Source organism: Oxyura jamaicensis, chromosome 3 (assembly GCF_011077185.1).
Source record: "Oxyura jamaicensis isolate SHBP4307 breed ruddy duck chromosome 3, BPBGC_Ojam_1.0, whole genome shotgun sequence".
Lineage (NCBI taxonomy): Eukaryota > Metazoa > Chordata > Aves > Anseriformes > Anatidae > Oxyura > Oxyura jamaicensis.
This window is the reverse complement of record NC_048895.1, coordinates 16,287,829-16,311,979: the sequence shown is the minus strand read 5'-3', so window position 1 is coordinate 16,311,979 and position 24,151 is coordinate 16,287,829. Positions and strand designations below refer to the sequence as shown.

General features: G+C 44.7%; 1 protein-coding gene across 4 annotated transcripts in view; it reads right to left on the bottom strand.

Moving 5' to 3' along the window:
• MEIS1 (Meis homeobox 1) overlaps positions 1–24,151 on the bottom strand; it is a 103,997-nt gene that overhangs the window by 42,057 nt on the left and 37,789 nt on the right. For all 4 annotated transcript variants that reach the window (XM_035320152.1, XM_035320155.1, XM_035320151.1 and 1 more), the window contains exon 8: positions 7,190–7,335. In XM_035320152.1, coding sequence (XP_035176043.1) covers positions 7,190–7,335 — 146 coding nt within the window. The remainder of the gene's footprint in view (positions 1–7,189; positions 7,336–24,151) is intronic.

The window sequence follows — 24,151 nt, the reverse complement described above, 5'->3', positions numbered from 1 at the left end:
AAAAATCCTTATTACTGCAAACATTCTTGCTGGTAAACTCATTTCTGAGAGCATTTATGCAAACAAAAGGAGTTCTAGTACAACCAGAGCAAGTGTAATTTAACATCTGAATTAATGTTTATCATGTTTCAACTTTTCAGTATTCCCTTGCTTCTACTCGGATGTGAAATTCTTCTGGTGTGTAAATACTAATGTGTTTCAGCAGTTTCCGAATAATTCAAATTCTTTAATGTGCTAGTGGCTTCCACATCAGTACAACAGTGCCTCCAAGGTAGAGACTGGGAAAAAGATAAGACAGCCCTTTGGGAACACTCTCTCTCTCTCTAAAATCTAGCCCAGGCTGCTGGCTACTTCTGATTTCAACCAAAACACTTCCCTGGATCACTCTTCCTGAGACCTGCCAGAAGCTCAGGATGAGATGCTTCCTACCCTGCAGTTTGAAACAACACAGTGGCTGTCTTCATCAGAAATGAGACTGAATTAGATCTGAGAAAGCAGATGTTATGACCACATCAAACTTCTGCACATGAGAACAGCCTAAGCGAGTTTCCTTGAACAAACTGACTAAAGGACCCTGTGTCTTTCTTTTCTGGTCTAAACCCAAAGGTTTGTAGCACAGCTCCGAGCTGACTATTTAATATTCTAGAAATTCACACAAGTGGAGCAACAGAAGCATTGCCACGGGTAGCCACCACCACCCTCTTTCCCTTTGTTGTTTTAAAGAAAACAACAGTTTTCTTTAAAAATGGCAAAATTCACCAACATTAGAAAATGGGACAGTCCATGGGGGCTGGACAGCAGGTCAAAGCAACAAATTCAATGAAGATTAAAAAAATGCTTAAGGTTTTGACAGTCCATGCGCTCCATCAAACCCAAGGGTTAAGAAGTTAATTCAAACCAAGTTACCTAAATCCTGTTTGTCCTCCTTTCTGGAGCTCTCAATTCAATTCTGACAGAGCCTCGGAATAATTATCTTCTCCCGTAATAAAATTTCCTCTTTTCTCCTGTTAAAGACGACTGCCACCACACCTCTGCCGGCAGAAGGGACCGTCTGAACCCCCCCTTCACCATGACTTGTGCACCAACCTGCATGTTGGTTTTTGCTCCTGGGGACAGAGGTGCCCGGATGACCAGACCAAAACTGCCTGGCTTTCCCAGGAATTCGGGACAGCTGGCACTAAGAAGTCTTGCAGATGTGGAAGAAAGATTTTTACAGCTTTGCCCACAATAAAATCAAGTGAAAGAGGAGACTTGCGAATTTGGGAAGAAGGGGGAAATAAATAAATAATAATAATAAAAAAAACTCGTTCTGAGTCCAATATATTGGAATATGATCCCTGTTACACAGATGGAGGGGTGCTGTAAGTAGTATGAGGGGGAAAGCTTCTGGGGGGCTTCGTTTGTTTTAACATTTCTAAACCCTTCAGTGAGGAGAACAAAGAAAATCCTTCCTGGTTTTGGCCAATGATTTCCCATTTTTAGGTTTCCAGCAGCCTAGTTTTGTACCCTTTTGCCCTCTCGCTATTCTCCTTTCCAAACACGGAGAGAGGATGGGAGCCAAATTAACCCCCCGCTCCTCCCAAGGCAGGACCTCATAACCTTGGAGGGATATTAAGAGACAACTTGCAATCCACCTTATCTTAAAAAGTTGGTCGCCTGTAAAATAATCATATATAAATGAAAAATATTGAAATAAGCAGTGTGACAGTATTCTTCTACCAGAATAGCATCTTGTGAAGAGATGCAGCCTCTTATAAGAGGATCTTGCTAAGTAAAAAGCGTCTGCTTCAAATACCTGTCTCCAATAAATTCTTTTACACAAATAACAGCTTTGCTAGATAGATTGCATATTGCCTATTAAAATTTATCTTGTTTATTAAAATGGTATCAGGCAATCAATAAAAGTTCAAAATCCAGATACATAACAGGAAGAAAAAAAAAAAACAAAACACTCATTTTTACTGTAAAGTCAACATATTTCAGCAACGTCTTTTAGTTTCTGCTTGGTCTCCCATTTCAGTAAGGTTTAACCTCTTAAGGAAATGGTTTTAAAAGCAGTTAAAAATAATGATTAAATTATGGGATTTACATGAAAGAAATCCTAGGCCCATTCATTTTTTAAATCATGGTAATTTGTTTTTTAAAAGGTGTTTGAAGTCCTTGAATCTACCTCTTGGCACCATTAAAAAAAAAGTAGCTTATAATCCCCTGATGTACTTAAATAAAGCCTTCAATAGTTTAAATTGTTATTAAACATCTTTTGGGATTATAATTTTATGTTGCTTTTTTTTTTTGCCTGATTAGATGATGAACGTGAAGATCATCAAACACTCATCATGTAACAAACTAATTACATTGCATAATCCTCAAAATGAGGTTTGAATCCCAACATTTTAAATTAACCTGAATTTAAAGTGTGCAGAGAATTCACAATGAGTGGACAAAATACTTGAAGAGACACCCCCCTAAGCTCCCTGCTTCTAAACAGTTTAAACAGAAAAGTACAATTGCTGGGACAAAACCATACTATGGGTTGAAGCAGAAACTAATCCTGTTGCCACAATTAAATTTACACAGATCTCGTTGTAGGCAGTATGTTTTTTTTCCTTCCCTTCCTCCAAGCTTTTCCCTTATTTCGCAATCCCTGCTGAGGGCTATACGTTACAGCGAGGAGATCTGCCTGAAATTGGTGGGGAGATGTGATCCCTGAATGTAAAGTGATCCAAATAATAATAATAATAAAAAAAAAGAGGGCCTGCAAAATTTTGCCATGCTGCAGCACAGCCTGGAATTACCCTCAGGGCAACCTTGTGGAGCCCAGCTCCAGCACAGGAACGCTTTGCCACAACCCCTTTGATGGCATTCAATGTTCACCTGATGCCTCCCCACAAACCCCACCTAATTTGGGGCTCAGCTTCTACAGACTGGGGACATCCTCACCTCTTCACCAAACTATTAGTAGATTTTTTCTTAAAAAATAGTAACAGGCCATGCCTCGCACTTCAAATTTATGGCATTTCCCTAAAAACAGATTTCACAAACATCAAAATTTACAGGCTGGTGTAATAATCTGCCACCATAAATTTCAACAACAGCTATGTTTTGCCTAACTAATGGCCAACCGAGACACCTATTCCGACGCGGGTATTAATAAAACTTCAGTCAGAATAGCAACAGTTAAAAAATAAAAACTGCAAAGTCTTAAGTGTAAGTCTGGCTACCACTTCTTGTATTGTTTTAGCTTATTTTTGTTGTTGCTATTCTCAGGGGGAAGAAAAGGAAGGCAATTTGGATGAATTTATCCCCTGAAGTGTTTCAGAGCATACTGCCTGCGTCCACAGAGGACAGCGCTTGCCTACCCTTTGGGCATACGTCAACTCAGCTCTGCACATCAGTCAAAATAATGGGGGGCTGCAGCATGACACCGAGCCGGAGCTATTGCCCAAACAGTTCAACAACCGGAGAGGCTACGGCCTTGCATTTGATTTTTTCTTCAATAAAGAAAAAAGAATTTCCTCCTAAGTGGAAAATGAGAACTAAGTGACAAACCTTAGGAAATGAAGTCAGTACACAGAGGAAGGCTTAATAGTCTTTGGGATGAAATAACTGCATAGGAGGAATTAAACCAGCCTATACACTTTTAAAAGATTGTATTAGACCTACATTTATTTTAAATCTTTCCAACCATTAATCATTAGTATGACAGACACAGCAATTACTGTCTATTTTGTTTAATTCCATGCCACTGATGTGTATTAATATTATAATTGTGAGAAAAATCCTTTGCCCCTGAAAAGGAGGGCTCGCAAATAACAGCACGATCAGGAATTACCAGTGGTCAAGGGGATGCTGCATTTTGCCTTTAACCACTGCTCGTTGCCTCCCTGCCATTTCACAGATGGGAAAGTGAAGGCAGGTTAAGCACTGGGGGTAAAAGGGAGAGATCGTCCGCCATGACAAGTCCTTTGCCTGTACAGAACCACCTCCCATCTCTCCTCCCCTCCCACTTCAGGGGGACCTTGCGTCCAACCTAGGGAAGACTAACAATCGATCTCATTAATTATCAATCAATAAATAAGTGACGGGGGATCTCTGGTTTCCTCAGCTGCCCATTCCTCGGGATGACCTCCCTCCTGCCGTGAAGCCCAGCTGGGGACTCCGTCACCCCAGTCTTTGGGGATATAAGAGCAGTCACAAGGCCCAATATCAAAAATAAACTGCAGTCTTAACTTCCTCAGCCTCTCAGCCCCTGCTCCTCTGACCTGACTGAGGTCATAACTTGGGCCTGGGTATGCAGCAATCATTGGGTTTCTTTCTACGTAGCCAAGCAGTGATTCCTGCACCTTTTAAAGCCACTGACAGCAACGTCCTGGGACAGCGGTTGCCAGCACATCTGTCCCAGGCTGCCAGCAGAGACATTTACAGCCAGGTGAGTACTAAAGATCTGCCTGCCTCCACCCCAGAAAGCCCTCATGCTACTGCTGCAGAGTTTGGGCCCTCGTGTGGGCCTGTGGGAGCACCCCCACTACCTGCTAGACCTTCACACGCTGGGTTTTTGAAAAGGACAGCACCCCAAGCAGCTCACCTGTTCAACACACCGTGTTGCTCTAGCACTGACTATGGTGCTGGCTCTTCCTGTGTTATCAACATGCCTACTGGAGGACACCTTCCTCCCCGCACAAGCTGCACTGCTCTTCTGCAGGCATGAGTTCTCCAGAGGCTTTGCAGCCTACGAGATTGTCCAGCCCTGCTTCCATTTTAACTCTCCCTGACCCCACCGAGAGTCATTTTGAAAGGCCTGTCCCAGGTCCTAGCAGAAGGTTGGGCTTGGGGGCTGCAACCCAAATCTGCTTCACTGGATGGATCAGACAAGCCTGGAGCTACCCTGCTGCTGCCACGAGAAGCTGCCCTGCAGTAAAGTTGTGTGCTTCACCTGGCTGCGCTTGGTCTGCACGGGGGGTGGCGGATTTCCAAAAGCAAGCTTTAGCTCAGTGCTGTAAGGTAGAAAACTCAGTGGCTTCACTGCACAGGTCCTGGGGGTTCTGTGCTTGAGCTTTCCAGGAGAATGGACCACCTTACAAGCAGTAGGTAGACCCAGGTGGTGACTCCAAGGGACACCTACCATTACTGCAGTGAGCTCCACTGGCACTCTCATTTTCTCTTTTGCACACCATTACTGCACAGCAAAAGAGGGAAAAGCCACCTGCATCCTACACTTAATCTGGATGAAACGGGGTCTGTTCTCTGGTCCTCACGCTGTTCAGGAAGCCAGCTGCAGGGTCAGGTGAAGCCTGGGCTCCTTCCACAATGTCTTTCAGGAGTCACCCCTGCTATCTTCTGCCCTGTTCCCAGGAGAAGGCATTGAGGGTGGTAGCTGGCCCAGGCTAAGAGCATGCCAGAGACTGCTCAAGCAGTTTAGTGTTACAGACACTAATGTTTCTGGCCTGGGTGATTTATTAGCACAAACACAGCAACAGGCCGCTTCCAGGAAAAATTACTACAAGTATTAACAATAGTAACATATACTCCTTCATTCACCTTTCCTCAGCTGGGAAATGCAGGGACTGATGTGCTGTTGCTCGGTGTTCCCTGGCATTCCTCGTCGTCATTGTCCTGACTGCAGAGCTTGCAGGGCATCTCCTCACACCAGAACCTGAACTGGCTGCATCATGCTGGTGTGAGCATCGCTGCTGGCATGGCATCTCTTTTGGGACGGACTGTTTTGGAGAGAGACGCTCCTAACCTCACATCTACTTGCAGAGAGACACCAGGCTCTCAGCTCGAACTGGGAGAAGACCTAGGATTGAGGAGCCACCGTGTCTGCGCCAAACCACATGGGACCTGGGCCTTTCGGAGCACTACACTGAACACGGCAGGGATAGGGCTAAGGAGCTGGCAAAGCTGAGGCACAGCTGATGTAGAGCCTGAGATTAACTTGGAGACATCCGAGGCCCTCTCCAGCCTCGAAGGAGGAGTGCTCAGACACGAAGGTTCATTCATAGCAAACCGGGCCCGCGTGGGGCAGGATTCCCTGCCTGATCCCCGTGCTGACAAGAGTCACGGCTGATATCTGGTTTCTTGGCACAGCGGGGGACAGAGGGGCGAGCTGCATGAGCACTTCCTCTGCGTTAGGAACGTGCCCTTGGCTGGGCTCCACCGGGGCTGGGCAAGTTGGCTGGCTGCTGGCTTCACCCTGACCCTACCTACAGGTGGGGGGGAGAGTCAAACCACTGAGATTAGAGACCAGAGCTGTTCTTCACTACTGCCTGCAGACTGCAGGCACCCCTCGCCTGGGCCTTATCCTGCTGGCACAGAAAAGCAGACAGAAAATCTCCGGCCAAAGGCTTAAATCCCCATAGTGGATGAAAACACAGTGTCAGATCACCATAATTTGATGAAAAAGAAGAATGGCATTAGAAACACTTTTCTAAATGCTAACATTAGTAGGTGTGGTACACAATATAAACTCTTTAAAGAAGCTCCAGCATTCAGCTTAACCCTGCACACCTGTCCAGAGCTTTTTATTTCTAATCCCAGAAATAAATACAGGTAGCTGTGGCAACAGAAATAGCTGCTCATCCCCCCACCCCTTTATGATGTTAAATACAGTGGTAACTTACACTCTGGGAATGAGAATGTCTAACAAAAACAAAAATTATACTTTTCTATTAAACCAGATACATTCAGACCTTTCATCGTGAAGCTTCTGACTATCTCTGACAAACATCTGAATAAGGTCTTTGTTTTCTCGTGCTTTGTTTTTAAAGTTCCCCAGTTATTTGCTGCAGCTCTCTGGAGCACAGAACCAGGGCCCAAAGGCTGCTCTCTGCTCCGAAGCAGCGATTCCCACGTCAGCGAGTGGGAGATGCAGCTCTGTGAGCAGCGGGCAGGACAGGTCTCCGAGGTTATTAGTATAAGCTTCAGTCACACTTTGCGGTGACGTCCTGCTAACAACTGCGACTCGAACCAAAAATCTAAAAGCAACACACACAAAAAAACACCCCAAAACCATAACATCATACGCTCCATGCTCTTCCCCTGGCATCTAGCAAAGAGGCAACAACTCTGCTCGGAAAAGTTCCCTGAACTGCCTGTCAGTAACACAATACGTATTTTTGCTTTCTACGACTACTACAACTATGACATTTTCCATGTTTTATTTTGCATATGTGATCTAGAGTTCACTTACTGTTAGATGCTGGAACAGCCATGCCCTCATGATATTTGTGGCTACTTTGGGAAAGATGCCACGCTTTTTATGTCGCTTTTTGTCCTTATCTGGATCATCATCATCACCTGTGCTGGGGGAAGCTACACTGTTGTCCAAGCCGTCACCTGTAAATATAGTGAATCAAATTTTGACTTATGCTACCTTTATATACTTCAGCCGAAGCCTGGCTTTGGGTATAAACTGCATGAATATTTAAATGAGGTATAAATTCTTTAACACTGTAATTCACCAGGGGTTGAGGGGACAGGGGGGAAGAGACATGGGGAGAGGGAGGGTCTCAGGACTGTGTCCGCCCAGTTCTGGATTACCCTGAAAGACAGTGCAGCCATTTCTGCCACTGGATTCAGCACTGTAACCCAAAACCAAATAAAATAAAATAAAATAAAATAAAATTCTGCAAAGCATCCTGCTTGCAAAGATAGAAAAAGTGGCTTTTCTTCACACTGGGTCACTTCCCAAAAATTAATCCCCATCAGCTATTTTGGCTGAGGTGGCAATTAGAAAAGCATTGATGGTGTCCCATACCCATGACATGTGCAAAGCTGGGTGCTGTGTCCCGCTCTGGGATGTGAAAACTGGTGTGAATGCAACTCTCTTGCAACATCATATTCTCTTCCCAAATTCAGTAACAACCACGGGATTGGTCCACCACTTATGTCTTTTCTAGATGTTCAACGTACCCTGACTTTTTGATGGGATGTGGGTAGCTAACTGGCCTCCCCTCCACCCAGCCCCAGCCTGAAGCAGTTCATACTGGGATAAGTAGGTACCAATTTGACACACATCGTAGGAATTAACACCCGGCTTTGTGCTGACGTGCCACATCCGTGCAAGGTGTCTGATCCCGTTAAACAACAACTGATCCAAAATGAATTTCCTTAATGCAGAGAAGGTCTCAGACACTTCTCATCACATTAGCAGCATGTCTACAGGAGCACGTAACTGCATAGCAGCCAACTTTGGTCTGGGCTGATGGGCTAGCAGTGTAAGGAGAAAAAAAGTTGCAGTGCCCAGCCAGTTTGCATGCAATTTTTGTTTCAAACCCTGAAAGCAGTTTATAAACAAGTCCACACAGAAATTCAGTCTTTTCACTCCCTGCACGTGGATTGAACCATATAGCTTGGCTTCTAAAGGCACTGCATTTGTAGCAGCATGGAGTTGTGATGTTATTAGGCAAGTGTTTTTTACACCCCTGGGCAAGGATGATCAAGAAAGTCATCTGAATTAGGCTGAATCAATACTATCTCTGTTAGCAATCAAAAAAACCCACCACCACCAAAAAAAAAAAAGTACGTAGACTGTCAAAATTATGATTTGTTAAACAGCTTTCAGCACAAAAAAAGTTATTATTAGCATTATATTTTTAGTACCGTACTGACTGTGGCAAATTTATAATTATCCTTATGACTTGGCCTGTGCCTTTAATGATATGGTAACCTTGAGTAGTTATAGAAACAAACAAGATTTTTATGAAGAAATCAGATATCCGATAAATTCTTTGAAAGCCGGTATGTAAAAAAGGGCTTTTATACAGAGAAGCAATTCACCATATAAAATAATAATTCATAAAAGAAACATGAGCAAAGGAAACAACTCAACAGCATTTAAAATTCCACGGGCTAATCCACTTTCTGTCTGAGAGAGGCAAACAAGGAAAAGAAAAGTATTACGCATTCATTGATTAAAAATGAAAAGCTTCTAACCTAATGACACTGCCTTTCACCACCTCCCTACAATGGCTCCCCCCCCCCCCTTTTTTTTTAAATACACTCTCTCCTCATTTCAAACCCCCTTCAGATTAATTTAGCAGGCATTGCCTCGTGCCTGACGGGAGGAGGACTCATTGATAATTTATGGAAATATCTACTATAATCCAAGGGAGATGACTTTTTTCCAGCTTTGTGCATCAATAGATAATCAGGGCCTTAAAGCAGCCTGAGCTTCCCATTACCTCGGGCAAGAGAATTCCTGAAAGCATGCCTCCGGGGCACCTGAATTATATCCTCCATTAGGGGAGGAAAAGCTTTCTGCATTCCACCTATAACACTCCCCAGAACCTTTCCTGTTTATTTCTGCTGTATGAAAGCAGAAGCATTAGGAACAGGATTTTTTAAGTGAAGACTTATGTAGATACAATGGAGAAACCTTTCAAGCGCGAGCCAGATCACCTCCTTCAATCCCTGGCAGTGACCTATCCCAAATAAAAGGTTTCTGTTACATCATTAGCTCAAGCCAAAAACAGCCTTGGCTTAATGCACAGTTTGTTCTTCCTACTGTTTTTAGGCAAATACTGCTACTTTACTCCCATCTGGGAGGGAAATTACACTGCTGGGTTGTAATCTAAGACAAGATTTTCATTGGAAGCAAATGCTTTCAATCCAGTGTAAATACTGGTGCATGTTCAGAAAAGCCTAAAACAATAAACCCTGGCCCCGTCCGACCCAAGTCAGAGAAAGTGAAAGGGAGGGAGCGGATAATAAAGTGCCCGGCTATCCTAAAAGCAAATTCTTCAGTAGACTTTTATAAATTGTTTAACCTCTTCCACTTTTTTAAATTGAAAATTGATCCTGTAAAGACTAAACCACAGAGAGAAGTCTAAATGGTCAATTGTGGATTTTAGTATTTCCATCTACTTTGCAACTTGATATGCTCACCTCTGTGAGGTCTCCAGAGATCCACCCCCTTCCCCTTTTCTTCCCCCCTCTTTTCAAAGATCACTAAACAAACTTGAAGAACCACTGACCAGCCACACGGTAGCAGCTACGAACCGCATTTGTAAAATGTCAGCAGCGACTTTGTTCCTGAAGTTGACTTCTCCTGCCGCCAAATGAAGGCGAACTGAAAAGGTGGAAATAATCATAGAAATGATGCTAGTCCATAAACAAGCTTACAGCCTCATTAGTATAGCGGGAGGCTCCGCTGGGTGATTTATGCTTGTTTTGCTGATGCCATGAGGAAATGCCATAGGGCAACTTTAGCCAGCTGCTAATGGTTTCTGACAGCTTCTTAGCAACTAGTGCAAGCAACGCTGTGGCGTTTGCTAGTGACAGAAACCGAAAATGTCATATTATCTGCCCATGTGTCACCAAGTCCGTGTGGCAATTAACTAGGAGGCCAGTGACTGAGGGGCCAGAGGCTCTTAAAAATGGCCCGTGGCTATTCGGGGGCAGAGCAGGCGTGCTGCTCGCATTTGCGCTGCACATATGCACGGCCCTAACGCGGCAATCTGGTCCTCGCTGCCTCGGCCTAGGCCACTGATGAGTTTGGTCCGCTCGGGTCCTTTGTCTGTGGAGGAGCTCCCAGTTGCCTTCTCTTTAGGCACCGCCTGACATTATCAGAGGAACTGCAAGTAATCTGTCCTGATATGATCGCTGGAAATGGTGCTTTAATTGGCAATACCTGATTCTCTGGTTCCGAGCGCCGAATCCAAAGGTGCTAGCTGTTTTTCTGCTCTCTCACAAATTAGACTGAAAGGATTTAAGATCACTGAAGCAGACTCATTGCCTGTCAGGCTGCTGGGAGCGCAGCCGCCCTGCACAGCAACTAGACACTATTTAAAAACCGCCGAGGCTGTAACAAGCAGGAGGAGAGCCTCGGCTCCACGCTCCGCTTTCCGAGCTATCAAAACCATGCGCTATATGTCAAGCTGTCAAACCTTTCAGCGTGGCCATTCGCCCTTTCAAATAATATTTAAGAATTGTTTTTACTAAATTTTATAGGCCATGGTCTAGTGAAAGAGGCCAACCGACAAAGAAAGGAATTTGTACTACAATTCGTCCATGGACGATTTCTTGCGGGACCTGGGCCCGTCCCCATGGAGCGAGGCAGGTGACCTGTGGCAGCTCCCGGGCTGCCGGGCAGCTCGGATTTCAAACACGCTCCACTCAAACGTCCCACAGTTGCCTATTTAAGCACACCCAGGCATTTAGGCCGCGCTATCTTGTTCCTTTCAAGACGGGATAAAGCGGCATTTATCGTATTCAGGCCGCTGAATGGGTCAGGCCGGCCATGCCAGCAGGGGCTCCTCTCACTTGCATCCCCCTCCTCTCCGCGGTCGCCTCCTACAACTTCCCTTCCCCTCCCGCTCCCCAAAACTGGAGGCAGAAGCAGCAAAGGGCAACAGAGTTTATAGCAGCTCCTCCAGCCATTAATGCTCTCTTTGTCACGGGTGATCTGCCATAAACCTTTGTTGGCAAAATAGGTACTTCTGGAGAGCAATGCTGCACATGTGCTCACATTTATTGGCGGTCGCTGTTGCAAAAATTAGGTGGCAACTGGAAAACTTCTCCGTGGGCTTCACACCGAACCAAAGCTAAACCTCAGGTCCTGCAGTGTTGGTAGGGCAGGGAGAATAGAGTAGCTTGGTCACAATCCCAGCTCAGGGAAGGTTGAAAATTTGGATGTCTTCAAACCCTGGCTTTTCAAAAGCTTACATGTGATGTGCTGGGGGTGGTCTCTCTGATTTCAAGGAAACTGCTCACCTGCATCAAGTTTAAAACAGTCCCAAGGCTTTTTGAGGGCCTGGATCTGTCTGGAGTGGAAACCAGGGCCCAAACCCGCCAGCCGCGTGGCACAGGCAGTATGGTGTATATGTGTATGTAACACACAGCGTTACCCACAAACTGCCCTACCACGGTCTCTACTCGTGAGCAGAGGCAAGCAGAATTGGGCTCCTTGTCCATGACACATCCTAGTACACTCCTGCCTTGAGAATTAATGTGGCTCTTCAGATCAATAACACCTTTCCTTCAAATCTGAGCAGCAAAGAGATGATTACTGCTGTCCCACAACGATTATCTTCCCCAAATGGACACAACGTGTTATTTCTCACTACAAGTAGCCCCGTCTCGTGACCAACTCTGTATCTGCCCTAGAAATACTTTTCTATCACAGCATAAATGTGACTCTTAAAAAGCCTGCTTTTTAAAAGCGAGGAGCTGTTTGGCCCACAAGCAGTGGCTCTGTTTGCTGGGACAGGCCGAGAGGAGGGCTTCGGCTTCGCAGCGGGGCCTAGAGCAGCACAGCCCCCCGACCCACTTCACAGCTGTCACAGTCCACTTCTAGATAAGCATCTAAATCCATCGCTTTGAGGAGTTCACAGGAGAGAATGTGCCAGAAATGCCCCCCAAAGCCCTGCAAAAGACCCAGAGCAACTTTTAAGTGCGCCCTGGACTGCGTGGCTCCATTAAGAGAGGGCTGAACCAGCTTTCTCTGAGAGGCTCCAAGCTCCCTAAGCTGAACTTAGTTTTATGCTTCCAAATCTCTCCTGTTAAAAGTAGCTTCAGGCTTTTGGAAGAACTTTAAGGTTTGCACATACTTTTGTGTTTAATAAGCTAATATAATTTAAACATCCACTGACTTTGGACAAAAACTATTGTCTTCTGCGCTGACTTGCAATGTTTTTGACGCTATGAACAGAAACACCCAATACAGTGCCCCCAAGTTGGTGGGCTTTTCAGTATTGTGATTATTATTTTAATTCTACTAACATTTTCTTTAAAATGCATTTAGATATGAGTTCCTCAAATTCCTGCTTTTGCTAGCAGGAGAAATCCTACGTTGTCTAAGCCAAATATTTAACCGTTCATTGGTGAGCCACAGCTCTGTTAGTTCCTTTCTCTTTTAACCCCTCCAAGAACCCAAATCATTCAAGTAACCTTTCCAGTTACTGGAAAGGAAGATTCATTAATAACTTTGAGTAACATAATGTACTAGAGAGATATAAGTGGCAAAATGACTTTCTTTAACCTTTCTTCAATGCTCTGTGCTAACTTAGAATAACTATTGTAATTTCTACACCTTTACCTATGCCACCACTTTATGGAAACACATCTTTATTTTGCTGGATATCCACACACGAACCATGCTGACTTTCCACCAAGCAAGAACAGGTCTACGCGTGAAATGCAATTTTCCTGTAAGGTACAAACTAGGAACTCTCAGAAAGCAGATCCAAGGATGCAATAAGGTTTTTTTTTGTTTTGTTTTTGTTTTTTTTGTTTTTTTTTTTTTTGGAAAACAGGACCAAGAGTGAAAGAGACATGCCACAACCTGCTGTTTATGGACTTAAAACAAGAACTGCCATTTCACACCACCAGTATTGAATGGACATGGGCAATCAAATAATATGGAGAGGTTTTTTGGTTGATTGTTTTCTGACAACCAGCTCCAATTCAAAGGACGTGGTGAGTACAAGTTACACCCGAATGGCTTGGAGGTGAGCCAGAGCGGTGTATACTCCTGCCTACCAACGTACCAGAGCAAATAAACTATCAGAAATAATCATTCCTCCTTACAGCAAGGAGGGGAAGGAGGAAATGAGAGCAACACAAAGGAATCAATGTGCAGGTATGCCAGGAGGCACTGGCATGGTCTGGAGATGTATGTCCAGCTGCTAAGCCAACTTGTACCTATGTACCTAACTTCCAGTTACCCACATGACAAGGCCTGTCAGTTTAGTAGATTTTCCCAGAATACATCAAAATTTACCCACATGTGCACGTGTAACAGTAACCCACTGTGACTCCTCTCAACCTGCCAATAACCAAGCAAGGCACACGAGCTGAAGATGGAGCTACAAGAAAAATGACACGTCAGAACACTTAAAGTAGCCGTGCTATTTCTTTACTGGGAAAAACATTTTCTGTTAGTCTGGATCCACGATTAGTTATATCTCATGGAAGAGCCCACTTCAGGACCTCCTGAAGTCAATGGCAATCATCCTGGTGCATTTAACGGGCTATGAAGCAGTCCCAAAAAGGATTTACAATGATGATGGAGGTGTGCCTGTGAATTTGAAATACGGTGTTGACAAGGGACAGGTTTATTTTTTCTTATTCCTTAAGGAAAAAGCCTTCTCAAATATACTTAATAAAAAGTTACCGAGGAACAACAAGGTTGAAAATGAACATTAGAAAGGAACAAATACTGTTGTGCTTGGGTCTACACGCATCTCTCAAGGAGATGCATTGTATGTTTCATGCAAGGATTCAGACCATGACGTAAACAGTAGGAAGTTGTCAGTCACAGATAGTATCCACATTTACTAGATACTAGAGGAAACAGTTGCAAAAATATCCTAGACAAATATTCATAGATGCAGTAACCTGGACAAGGATAAATTACATTCTGGCATTTGACAAATTTTCAAAGTTTTTCCCTTGAATCATTGTACTTTGTTCTTTGGAGACAGGAGCACCTTTTTCTAGTAACTCGATCCTCCTTTTTGACTTGAATTCCCTTCAGGCAAACAACGAGCAAATTAGCTGTCTACACAAAGAGTAAAAACAGCATTGATGAATAGGGGAGGGGAAAAAAAAAACACATATTTTACTCATTTTCATTTGTTCGGCAGCTTTTTACAGCTAAAATGAAGGAAACCTCCTTCTTCTGCACAATGCAGCACTTCTTAATAGGGTTCACAAAACTCCATTATTATGAGTAAGTTGTGAGATATTTCTGGAGCCAAGCATCTATGCTCCATATGAAATATTAAAAAGAAAGCAATTCATTGTATGGGAAGCAAACAACTTTCTGCTGCCAGCTACAGAAGTTTACTTTGAGCAGTTGGAAGCAAATACCCTACAGAAAAGTATCTAGCTAAACAGAAAAACATCCTGCTTCAACTGAGAATTGTAAAAAGCTTAAACATTTTTTTTAACCTAAAAGCCATCGCGGCGACCCTAGCACTTCTTGGGAAAAGCTGTTTCTCAGTCATTCTCTATTTTTTTCAACTATAGGTCCTTTTTGAAACATATTCTCTCCAGTCTCAGCTGGAGAGCTGGCCTTCCCAGCCAAGGGTCCACCAGCTGTGTTTTCCAGGAGAAGTCAACCACATGGGGCTGACGTGCAGGTAAATGCACAGCTGGATTTGCTTGGACTTGCTCACTTACGAAGCAGGAGCACAAGAAGTAGCAGGAGGAGCACAGGACTGCTCTGCCAGGGGAAACATGCCCGACTAATACCCCAAACAGCCAAGAGGTCAACTTCTGTAAATCTCTATAGCTACTTAACAACTGGCTCTATCTTTGTGTTTATCCAGCCCATAAGACACCTGACTCTTGGACTGAGCACAAGCAGCTATAAGAGGTTCAAAAGCAAAGATCAGAAGCATATTAGGTATAAACTAAGGGATGCATTATCTGTGGAAACAGTTTATTACAGTGGAGCATTTAAATAGGCTTCTTTCCTTAAACAGAGCTAAATCGCCCTGGGCCCTGCCAGCATGCCTCCTCCAGAGGAGGCGATGCTGTAGATTTCATGTTTTACAACAGGAAATACGTGCCAAAACCTTGACACTGCCCAAACCATTCAAAATTAGATTTTTCTATTGAGAAAAAAAAAATATAAAAGTCAAAAGAAAACATTTCATTGTTGGCTGACACAAACCAAAACGCTTGGGTTTGTTGAGCCAGTCTAAAGCATTTTCTTTTGGGCCAGTTCCAGACAAACCAATGCTGGCCCAAGCAGCAGTGTGCCCTGCAGGAACTGTAGCTCAGATGCTGTTTGCCCCAAATCCTCTTTGCAGGACTGCATCCCATATGTGACAGGGGTCATGCAACTATAACGAATAGGAGAAATTTAGTCTAGCTATGGGGTGGGCAGCTCAAGATTCCTGACCTATCGAGTCCACACAAAACATTTCCAGTGGGAAGTTCCCATGTGTTTTGTTTCAAGTGAAAAAGTTCTTGCTTATATGCAGTGCATTTTCTTCTACTTCCATCACTCATACTTTAAAATAGTAGTAAAAACAAACAAACAAAATATCTTTTTCCCCTCAATCAGGAGCATCTGCCAACAAAGAGCAAGGCATGATTCAAATAAAAATGACGTTAAACTCCTCTTTGCATGCCATGGCAGTACCACACGCTCCATTTCCCTACATATAGCAGTCACTCTGCAGCTATCAAAGACAGAAATAAGAGGAACGAGAAAAAAACGATCCCCCACAATCTACCTTTTGCCTTTTAGCAGCAACATCTCCACCACCATTGCTAATGCTTCCAAAAAACATCCATCACCTTACACAACCTTATGAAGGTCCATTTGCAACAGCCTGTTACTCAAACTCCAGCCACTGAAATGTCTTAATTGGTAATTAGTGAAAAGACACCTGGCTTTAAACTTAAGACAGAAATTATTTCTTTATATCTAAATTGAGAGGGAGACAACTTTTGAATTGCTATGGAGGGTTAATCCAAAAGCCCAGTGAGCCAGCCTGCTGGTTCCCACTGCAGATCCCTGTATCTCACAGCCATGGAAAAGGAGGCAGAGAAGGGGGCTGCCACGTCCACCTAGAAGAACTACTTCCACAAAGTGTCTGTGAGGTCGGGTGGAAGTCAGATACCCGTGTGGTGGCTGAAACTACTGGGCAGAGGGAGGCGGGACAACATGGACACAGGAATCTTCCAGTACCTGAGCTCTGTATGACCACAGCAGGAGCTGGGCCCACAACACTTACCCTCATCTTCTCTGAGCAACTGTTGGAAAGAGTTGTGATCATGACCAAATGGATGGCTTTTTGACTGCACTGTGAGTTTCCTCCCCTCACCCTGTGCCAGCAGTGTCTGGGATGCTCAAAAGAAGCCTGTTTTACCCTCAAAGACAAAGCCTTTTGCTATCACATATGTAATGAGCTCAGGAAAATACCTTACAAAATAAGCAGCCCCCTGCCAGACCTTTTAAGGAAAGGGTGTAGACGGAATTAGCAGTGTTTTTCTTAGGCTGTCCCCACTGCTCCTTGCTGACAGTGCCCTAAATCCACTCCCTTGTCCTTCCAGCAAAAGCCAGTCACTCTGGAGGGCTGGTGACAATAGCAGGAGGCTGCTTCTCGGGAAGGAGGTGCAGAAGCCAAAAGAAGATAAGTAGATTTGACAGAGGCAAAGCTCACACCAAATTTTCTTCCACTTGACTGTCTCTCTCCAACACAAAAGGCAAAGCTACTCTGATGAGGTCGTGCTTAAAAAAGGCTACAATGGGAAAAACAAACCTGGAGTCGGGCTTCAGGGCTGCAGAGCCAGCCCTGATGTTGTCTTCAACAGTGGTTGCTGGAGAAGATGGCTGCTTACTGCCCAGATTTCCCTTGCTCGACACACTTGGGAGGGATCAAGGAATTACCACCACGGTCTCCCTAAAACTTGGAATCTACTCTATCACCTCCGTTAACATCTCTTGGGTGCAGGGAGGCACCAAGGGGCAGCCTGGGGTACAACCTCAGTGCATCCAGATGGATGGCACAAACCCAGCCCCTGCAGCAGAGCCTGAACACTCAAGAGGGATTGGAGGGACCCTTTGGAGAAACAGCATTAACAGGGATGTGGTCTTGACCAACTCAGCACCGAGGCTGAGCAGCCTTCACGTTCTGACCCAGGTGCACGCAGGCACCAGCAGCTCCATCAGACACTTCAGTCCTACTGAGCTAGCACGTCCCCTTGGGCTCCGGCTGAACAGATCCGTGACACTGCTATGGTTTTGGTTTCCTGTGACTTTCCTATCACAGCTTCTGGTGTTCTGCTATTTGTCTTCTAGAGCAAATATAATTTTGTTTGTTTGTTTGTCTTCAAATTAAAACCAACAAACAGAAGTGCAAATCATCTGGAAGCAAACACCTCCGAGGGTTGAAAACATGCAACAAATGGGAAAGCAAAGTCAGATCACTGCTGGACACACAAAAACTTCACTTCAATATGACCTACAGGTATCCACATGCCTTATTTTCACCTCTTTCATCTTCCATCACTACTTATTCCTAGACACTAGCTACCTGGCTTTACCTAGAATAGGCAAACTGATGGGAAGAAAGGGTAAAACTTCTGGTGCACCCCAGAATTTGAGTACTGTTTATGTCACTACATCTAATGGCCTCAAAGACAGGAACCCACTGTGAGAGGGATGAAGGATGGCAGGGAGGAAACTCGGTAATTTCCAGTTAATCTCTCTTTGGCTCCATTCCTTCGCACTCAGAACTCAACCAAAATCTCACACACAGGTCAAAGCAAAGACACAACTTAGAAGAAAGCCATCAACTGTCTTAAAACAATCAGAACAGAGCTCAAACAACCCTCAAAAGACAAGCCAAAAAGACTTCTGGTATCTCATTTTGAATTCACATGGTTTGCTGTTATCTCTAATAGTAACAGAAGAGATAGTAGACAAACGTAGTAAGAAAATATTGTATGCTTTTAGCTACATGATGTACTTTATATGACATGAATGAGTAACCAAGGAAGCTAAAGAAAACATCAGCTTTTGGGAAGCTAAAAAACATAGGCATCCACCTCCTGTAGGCAGGTACAGACCAGAAGAACAATCCTGCTCCCCACCACCCAAAGACCTGCTTCTCAACTGAGCAATTCTGTGTGAGGACACACCATGCACACGCCACTCCTCTCCAAACACCAGCAACCTCCTGGTGTCCTTCCTGGGCATGCAGTATGAGCGAGAAGGGTTTTACAGGCACTGGTCGCTGCATGAAGGGAAAGACCGACTTTTCTAAGCATCCTGTAAGTGCTGGGAAGAGAGAAGAATGGAAAGGAAATGGAAGGAGCAACCTGGAAAGGAGAAAGGAAAAACAGGAGGCCTTGGCTCAAAGGAGAGCATTCACCACACCCTCAGCCATGCCTTCATCTATAGAAGATGTTTGCTTTTATAAATCTTGGAAAAAATGTGGTGTGTGAGCTAAGTCAGCCCCTAGGCAGATTTAACTTGGATGACCTGCCCGTATTCTGCAGATCACCATAGGTCTCACTGACCTTGGCACTGACACAAGGATCACATTTTCTCATGGATGAATTGCTCTGGAATAATTCTGCCAATGTAGTAGGCATAAATAGCCTTTTATTTAGCACTGGACAAATATGATCTATCTTTCTGCCTCTCGCCTCCCCAGACAAAATCTGTTTATTAGGATAGGGAAAACCCCACCCTTAATCAAGGTCTGGGTACACATCTTGAAGGCCAGACAGAAGCTTGGCTGCTTTGTGCTCATGGCAATCCATTTTCAGACTTTGCCTTCAACATGATGCACGTTGGAGTTAACTGGTAAGGTTTATTGCTTTTGATTGGAGTGGTCACCTTGCATATTTGTGGATTAATACACGAATATCCTCAGACATACTGGAAGGGAAAATACAGATCAATAGTGGGAATGTTCAGCTTCAGTCACTGAAACAAAACCCACAGTCCTCACCTTACAGCTACAGGCAGGTTAAGAGCAGCTGCACTAAACCCAGTGAAGTCGCACTGAGATAAGCACAGAAATCACATCTCGGGCTTGCGGAAAATGAACCAATTTGGAAGGAACAGGTAAACAGCGTGTTCTTGGATGGGAGTCGGTGCAGTTTGGATGATGCAGACCTTTCCATCCAAGAGTCTCACTGTTTTGTGTGTCTGGTCACTTGAGGTCACGCCACAGAGCTCCAGGCTCTGCAGAAGCCCTGCACGCTTCCTCCCCACTACGGAGGTGGCTAAAGTGGCTCTTAAAACCAGTCGTTACTCTAATGCCACCTGATCCTTAATTGCTAAAGAAAAGTGGACTGAAACCACAGAAAGGGCTTTCTGGCACTGGCTAAGGAAGTATCAGTTCTCAGGTCTGAATAATATCCCCGAAAAACATGAATCAGAGCGATCCTTTCATGCTGCATCTTAATAGAGGCGGGCGGGCAAAACTTAATGAGACCGTGTTGATGAAGACCAGGATGGTTTTGCAATATAGGTACACGCACTCAGATGTGGCTAAAAGGGAGTGAAAATACTTGCAAACTGGTATTCAAACCCCGTGACTGTCAAATAAATCCTAGTAAATACTATTTCCAGCTTTGACTGTCACTAGAACAAGAGTCTCTTCTAATAAACTCACCGCGTGTTGAGCAGAATGGAAACACAGTTTTCCACTCGTTTGTGAACTGCTTGCCTCAACCATACACAACTTTTGCTGTATGGCCGACCAGTTACAACCTGGAGGCAAGCACCTCCATCTCCAGACTAGGTCACTAAGCCTTTTTGGGCACAAAAGGAAGTCCCCAGCCACACGCTCACACTCTTTCATTGCAATGCTAGAGCAATAGTCACCGATGCCAAAACTGGGGATTCTCTTGAGACAGGAAAACGCTTTCACAAATATCTGCCAATTATCTGAACAGGCACCAACAATGCCAGCCTCTGAACCATTGCTAATCACACTGCCATTTTCTATGCAAAGCAACTTCGAGTTTTGTAATTTGTTTTAGCTGCCTGACCAGCTTCACCTGCAATTTGCGGTTTAGGCAAATGAGAAGGGAAGACAGAGATTTTCATCTGTAACCACAGGCTGAAATTCAAAGCTCAGCTAAAAAGCATTCTGACTTACGTGTTATTTAACAACTTGTATGGCAAAGATTTTGACACAACATCCGTATTTACAATGGAAACGGTCTAAGCAGTGACCTGAACAAGAGAAAATAGACCTGGGGAGGGTCTTGCCTGCATCACCACGTGAAGGCTCTTCTTCGGGCTCTCCACTCACCAACCCCAAAGGCTTTCTGCAAGCCTGAGGTTGCACGTGAGCACGCGAGGGAGGTTCAGGCCAGTGGGTTTTGTCTCTGTTTGCTCAAAGACAACACAAGTTACTACGCCCCCCTGGCACAGACAGGGAGCCGAGCTGCAGATAAGGAGGTTGAAGGCTCAGAGCAGCCAACAAACATGCTGGCAAGCCCAACTTTCCGAGGCCCCGCAGGGCTCTCGGCAGGTTACAGCTCGTGGACGGCAAGCAGAACAGCTCACAAGGAAGCCCCCCTGGGACATCCCTGGAAGCACCTCACTCAGCTCCATCCCTGGAGCTTTCCCTCGAGAGCCATCCCTCAAGATCCCAGATAAGAGCCACTGACAAGGTGCTGACTGAAAGCCCGCGCTGCTGCTGCCAGCAACCTGCCCTCCCCTCCCTCTGCGCCTGCGAGCCTCCGGCACTCCAAACCCAGCTCCAGCCCCAGCCTTTGCACTGCAGCTTCGCAAGGACGTGAAGCCCTAAATTTCACATTTCTGGGCATGTCAGGGGCACCACTCACAATCTGGAGGTATTTTTCTGGGACAGACTCCAAAGAGAACTTGCTCATCTTTGATACGAAAAGGAGAGTTCAATGTTCTGCATAGAAATTATCAAACAGTGACGACACAAAAAAACCCACCTCATCTGCTAGCGAGGGTTGCTACAGATATGACTACAAAGGAAAATGGACAAATGAGCCTTTTTGAATGCATATTAGTGTGCTTAAATGGACCGAATGTGAATCTTGTTAGTTTGGAGTGGAAATAGGTTTAACTACGGTTTTACATTTAAAAGCAGCCAGGGAAGGGACGTGGAGAGAAGTCCTAACAGCTGCAGCGCCCGGCAGACAAAGGGCCCCGCGCCCGACCAGCACAACAAAGCCAAGTCCCCAGTTGTTCGAATACGGCCATTCCTACCAAATGAACTCGGCAACAGATTTCATTTCAAGGCTTCACTCCCAGAGCCTTTTATCTCATGAAAGACCTGGGTGCTGTTCAGCTGAAAGTTGAGTGAACCATTGCTAGCGAGTTGCAGGAGCCTTTGACTTGAGTTTCACATTTAAGTCCCCAGCTCCTAGAGTCACATAAAAACCTCCCACCAAAAACCACATGCATTTGTGAAGTGAGCAACCTCCTGATGGTGTAGAAAGCATGAAACTTGGCCTCCTGAGAAGTACGCATGGCAACACAAACACAGCTTCCCCAGGAGCTGTATATTTAATATATATATAGTTACATTTTTTCCCATGCATGTCTGGATTTTTGCACACCTCAGATTATAAATACTGGTCAGCAAGGACAATGAGTTTCATGAGATGCCCATGCTGGAGTGCTGAGGAGCTGCAGAGGACACAGTCTCACATACAAACACAATGCCCAAACCCATCCCCTGCTCTTCAGCAGCACAAAACGCTTTATCCTGCTTCTCCATATGGAGCGAAAATTTCCTTCCTAAAGAAAGGCGATATTTTAGCACGTATTCATCCCTCCTTACTTGAGGCATTTAAGTCAGGCAGTGAAGTTAAGCATCTGACTGCAGCGATTAGTCCTCCCAGAGTGCCTCCACAGTCAACGGAGAGAAACAGAAACTCTCCAGAGGGAAATTTGGGACTGAGATGACTAAAGGAGTATGTGCGCTATTAGCTTTGAGTACTGCGCAGAACAGTGAAAACTTGCAAGCAGCGAGGCTCTCAAGGAAATGATGGATAATGAGGGCTGAATGTGCCCATCTCTGTTTTTAAACACGGTCTGGATTACAGGGCCCCTTCTAAAATTACTCGGGATAGAAAGGCTGAATTTAGCTCCCATCCATTACCTTATCATGAGGATACAACCTCGTGCTTCCTGCCACTGGGAATCTGGGACGATACAAAATTCTACCCCTTATCATCAAATCCAAATTAGTGTCTTCTTTCTATTTTGCCTTATTCGTTAATAAAAAAAATAGAAAAAGAAGAAAAAGAAGAAGAAAAAAAAAACACTCCTTGATAGATAGCTGAATTTATGTTTTACCAAGCTAAATTTAAGTGCAAGAAACAGGAAGCTTTTACTTGGAAACTGGAATTTCAAGCACTCAGTGGCAAACAATGAACTGGGGAGATAAAGATGCAATGGAAATGGTAGGGGACAGACCTGACAAGCTTCCTGCCCACACTGACTCAAGAGCATGTGTCCTACCATGATACCGAGCAGCCCCAGCGCCTGCTTTTATTTTGGTAATTGTATTTGTTCCTGTGAAAACCCCTATAAAAACAAGTCGGAAGACCAGACAATAGTCGACCCTCCATCTCTTCTAGCCAGGTCTTTTACTTAACACTTTAGCAGAAGATGTAATCAGCGGATCTTTGTCCATTTATACAATTCTCTCTGCTGCAATGAGGATTGTATTACACTCTCAAGCATGTGCACCAGCCAGATCCGAGCATCAAGCCTTCCCCATCACTTCAAGAGATTGATCTGATACTTGAAAGCACATTTGCTATTATCTACTACAGCCCTTTGGAAATGACATTACACAGATACGGGGGGCAGGCAAATATTGCCACTCTTTTATTATTCCTGCCATTCGCTTGCTTGTAATATCTGAAAAGTTCCCAGGTCAATGGGATTACGTTATCTGCCTCCCCTTGCTTTATCTCCTCCCCGCACCCCACAGGTATCCATGTCAAAATGGGACTCTTCGGCGGGGGGTTTCTTTCACCCGGGTCAGCCTCGGGTCAAGCTTTTCACCGCTTGCTAATGCAAAGCTTCCCCCCAGCCCTAAAATCCCCTGAAACCCAGGGGGCCGGGGCGCACCCGCGTGCCTGCCGGCCCCACAGCCGGCGAGGGCCAACGCTGCTCAGTGGGGCTGGGGCAGCCAAATCCTCCCACTGTGGGGACTGGGAGGGGGCTGGCATTTTCAACCAAGTGGAGGCGAAGAAGGAGAGTCTCCTACAAGATCAGCTTGGCAGAGACTTTATTCCTGCACTAAACTTGAAGGATGGGAGCCTTTTAACTAGTTAGGAGCGACTCAGACTATATTTTTGCCTACCAGAATGGAGATCAATTTTTATTTAGATTGATTTTAAGATTTACATGCGAGAAATGGATACAATTGGATCAAATATATACTAAAACAAATTGTTGACTCCCATGAAAGCCAATAAAACCAAAACAAATTTCACAGATCTCATCTAGGAGCATCTGAGATTTGTTTTATTTCATTATTTCGTAGACGTTTACGGAGCAAAAATTTGCTTAACTCTTTTCCAGTTTTCTTTTACTGAAACAATAAGGCTCTCCGCAGAATATTTTGTACTTGAATATTATCACCAGGATGGCATATGGCAAACTTGCAGCAGGCAGTTTATCTTCATCCTCTTTGCAGGCTAAAATTAGCACAATGCTTTTGCAACACTATAT